Source organism: Diaphorina citri, unplaced genomic scaffold (assembly GCF_000475195.1).
Source record: "Diaphorina citri unplaced genomic scaffold, Diaci psyllid genome assembly version 1.1 scaffold36758, whole genome shotgun sequence".
Classification (NCBI taxonomy): domain Eukaryota; kingdom Metazoa; phylum Arthropoda; class Insecta; order Hemiptera; family Psyllidae; genus Diaphorina; species Diaphorina citri.
The window spans coordinates 1-3328 of NW_007414090.1; the positions used below are offsets into that span (position 1 = coordinate 1).

The window sequence follows — 3328 nt, forward strand, 5'->3', positions numbered from 1 at the left end:
CATAGGAGTACGGGACTGGCATAGTTTAGTCTACATGCCACCAGTATGAAGCTAGTACTGGGGATATTGTTGGTGACAATATGCGGACTATCCGCAAATCCTGCGGAAGAGATATCCGCGGATGAAAAGAAACTCCTCGACTCTATGGAGGAAATGGAGAAGAATCTGCCCACCATGGATTATAACAATAAGGAACATTTTGAAAGTAAGTACACAACGTTCATGTGGTTAAGATGTGTTTTCCTTTCGGGAAACTTTGTTCAACGAAACCGGTTAAAGAAAACTGAAATGGCATCTGTACCATTGTACGATGTACTTTCATGTATTTTATGTGCAAATAAAACATATATATTATACAGGAAATCGAAGAGGACGAGCGATCGGAATCGGTTCTGTTTCCGAAAGTTTCGCCAAAAGGAAAATGCACCTTTACCTTTTGATGAGCTCACTGAGGTTGACCAATCCAAGCTTGGTAAAAGGTCAGTTTTTTTTTTTTTTTTTTTTTTTTTTTTCTATTGGCGGGGAAGGGACGATAAGAGACGCCAGCCGTTCAAGAAGAAACCTTACTGTTCCTGGTCTCTGGTTTAAAGGTAGGTTACCTACAATACTTTTTGTGTGTGTAAGGTTGTAGAGATAACACTCCGTGCATAAGTCCAACACACATAAGGAGCCGGTCCTCAGTCATTCAAGAACCTTGTTTCAAAACGAATTTTCATCAGAAAAAAATGGTTTCTTCAAAATATATGTAAAGTAAAACTTACACCGTTGACAATAATGGAGTGTGTCTGAAATGCATGTGATTGAGTTGCCATATCCACTCGACCCATTTCCTAATGCTGGGTTTCCCACTCGGGATTGGGATGAAACGAAGGATTTCCCTATACTTATATAGGCCAGGTCCAACCTCGGATTGAACTCAATCCTGAGACAATCCCACGGTGGTAAAACTGACCTGTCATACAAAGAGGCTGAGAGTGGTACTTGACACGGAGCTTTTCCCGTTTAAGGTTACATTCGAACCTGACCACCTGGCTATGGAAGAAACGAACCTATCACGAACTCAAGGGTGTCACAGTTCGGAAATCGAACCGTGGACAATGACTTTACCAAGCCAGTGCACAACATCAGATCAAGCCAGATCCCAAGCTGTTATCCGCCCTGGTTTGATCATGCAACTACAGCCGCTACATAGGACCGAAGCCGAATGAGGGAAGCAGGCCGCTGGAGCAGGATAGGGAGGGGGTTATTGATCTGGAGGCCATCATGAGGGAGGCTCTCTGAGGAGAGAAGGGCAAGAAGGGTAGGTTGTACAAGCGATGTGTTTGTCCAGCCTTGAGATGAAAGCCAGAAAAAGGGAAAATATCTCATAAAGAACTTGGAACGTATAAGGTACCTACATTTATTTGCCCAATAGTTTCCACGAATAAGTATCGAACCGCCTGCCGATTTTGAATTTCGAGACCTCTATTCGATAGATACCCTATAGGTAGATCCTAGCCTACATAATTATAAAATATCTGCCAATTGTTTAAATTAATATTTGTATCCCTTGGACCTTTTCGTTAAAGACCAGTTGTTTATTTCATTCCCATCCCTTCTGCTTCAGGAAAACGGAAGAGGGCTAGCGAGGCCAAGGAGTCAAGGAACGGCTGTCGGGCCAACAAGAAGAGGCAAACCAAAATCCAGATTATCGCGGCGATATGAGTTGTAGACGACGAGTATCATCGGCAATATGGATGAACTCAAGAACAAAATCGCAAGACAAGGCCCACATTCGCCACTATCTCCTACTTCAACTTCGAAGAGAAGGACTGGTATAAACGGCTACAAGCGGGAGATTAACGAAGCCTTTGCGATTTGACTCAGAACTTTCGATAAGGTTAGCCTTGCGGATAGGACAATGCTAAATGAGATGGTTCATCAGCAGGTCATAATGAGGCGCCATAGTAGACGTAAGAGAGATTTGGAGACTATGAGAAGGACAAGAAGCGACTTCCCTAAACAACTGGAGAAGTTTTGAGATCAACCAGGCCCAATATCAAGAGTTGATTGACAAAGGTAAGAATTATAAGTAAGATAAGCAAAGACATGACTAAGGGTTGGGCATGGCCTACGAAACAAACAGCATACTGAGGTCTCGGTTCGATTACAGCCGGAACGGACTTTATTCTAAAGAAGATAACGTTTCATTCTCGGCTTCACGGGCTTCACGTTTTTCTTCAGTTCCTGTCTTCTTTCTCTTCGCTTTTGGGACGATAAGATCTCATGCAGTTACCAGTTCTCTCTGTCAACTTCTTTTAAAAAAAAAAAACTCATAATGATGACTTTCATTCCCTTCATAAGATCTCAGCAGTTAAGCAGTTCTTTTGTCAAACTTCTTAACAAAAAGCCATAATGATGACTTTCCATTCCCTTTCACTAAGATCTCAGCAGTTACAGTTCTCTCTGTCAAACTTCTTTAACAAAAACTCAATAATGATGACTTTCCATTCCGCTTTATAAGATCTCAGCAGTTTCATTCCCTTTGTCAAACTTCTTTAACCAAAATCAATAATGATGACTTCCTTATTCACTCTTCATTAAGACTCTAGGCAGTTACAGCTCTGGTCAAACTTATATAAACATAAAACCAATAATGATGACTTCCATTCCCTTTATAAGATCTCAGCAGTGTACAGTTCTCTTTGTCGAAACTTCTTTAGACGCAAAAAACTCAATAATGATGACTTTCCGTTCCCTTCATAAGATCTCAGCAGTTACAGTTCTCTCTGTCAAATCTTTTTAACAAAAACTCAATAATGATGCTTTCCATTCCTTCAGGTATAGGCATGAACAATGCAGAAGGCGATGAAGATCTCCATAGACTACGCCCTGAAAGCATACGTCAACACCAGCTCCAACCTAGACGAGCATGTGTTCAACGATTCTTCATTATGAAGCAAGGTACATGAACCTGATCGACAAAGTGGTACCATGGGTGGTCATTGACCTCCCGAACCTATCTGAAGAGCCTAGAGAAAGAAATCAGATCTGTCCTTTGACGACGGACCAAACCAACGGATGAAGAGAGGGGCCAAGTGAATAAAAAACTGAACGAATATGAGAGAGTGGTTGAAAGGAGTTTGGCTGGAGGTGGGCATCCATATGGCAAGGCACTGGCTGAATAACGTATTGTGATTTGGTATGATTTGTTTTTATAAATACCACAAGGGAGAATCACCACTGCGATATCAGGACTGTGGTTTTTTAGTGAGGCTAACCACGGACCGAGTTGTTGAAGAAGCGAGAGATTCATGCCGCTGGACTGTTTAACATAGGTCTGGGGTGG

The 3328-nt window shown here is 41.9% G+C and overlaps 1 protein-coding gene across 1 annotated transcript in view; it reads left to right on the forward strand.

The window, feature by feature from the left end:
* The first annotated feature begins 6 nt into the window (after positions 1-6).
* LOC103523740 overlaps positions 7-3328 on the forward strand; it is a 10454-nt gene continuing 7132 nt past the window's right edge. The window contains exon 1 of the mRNA XM_017449297.2: positions 7-205. Coding sequence (XP_017304786.2) covers positions 46-205 — 160 coding nt within the window. The 5' untranslated portion in view covers positions 7-45. The remainder of the gene's footprint in view (positions 206-3328) is intronic.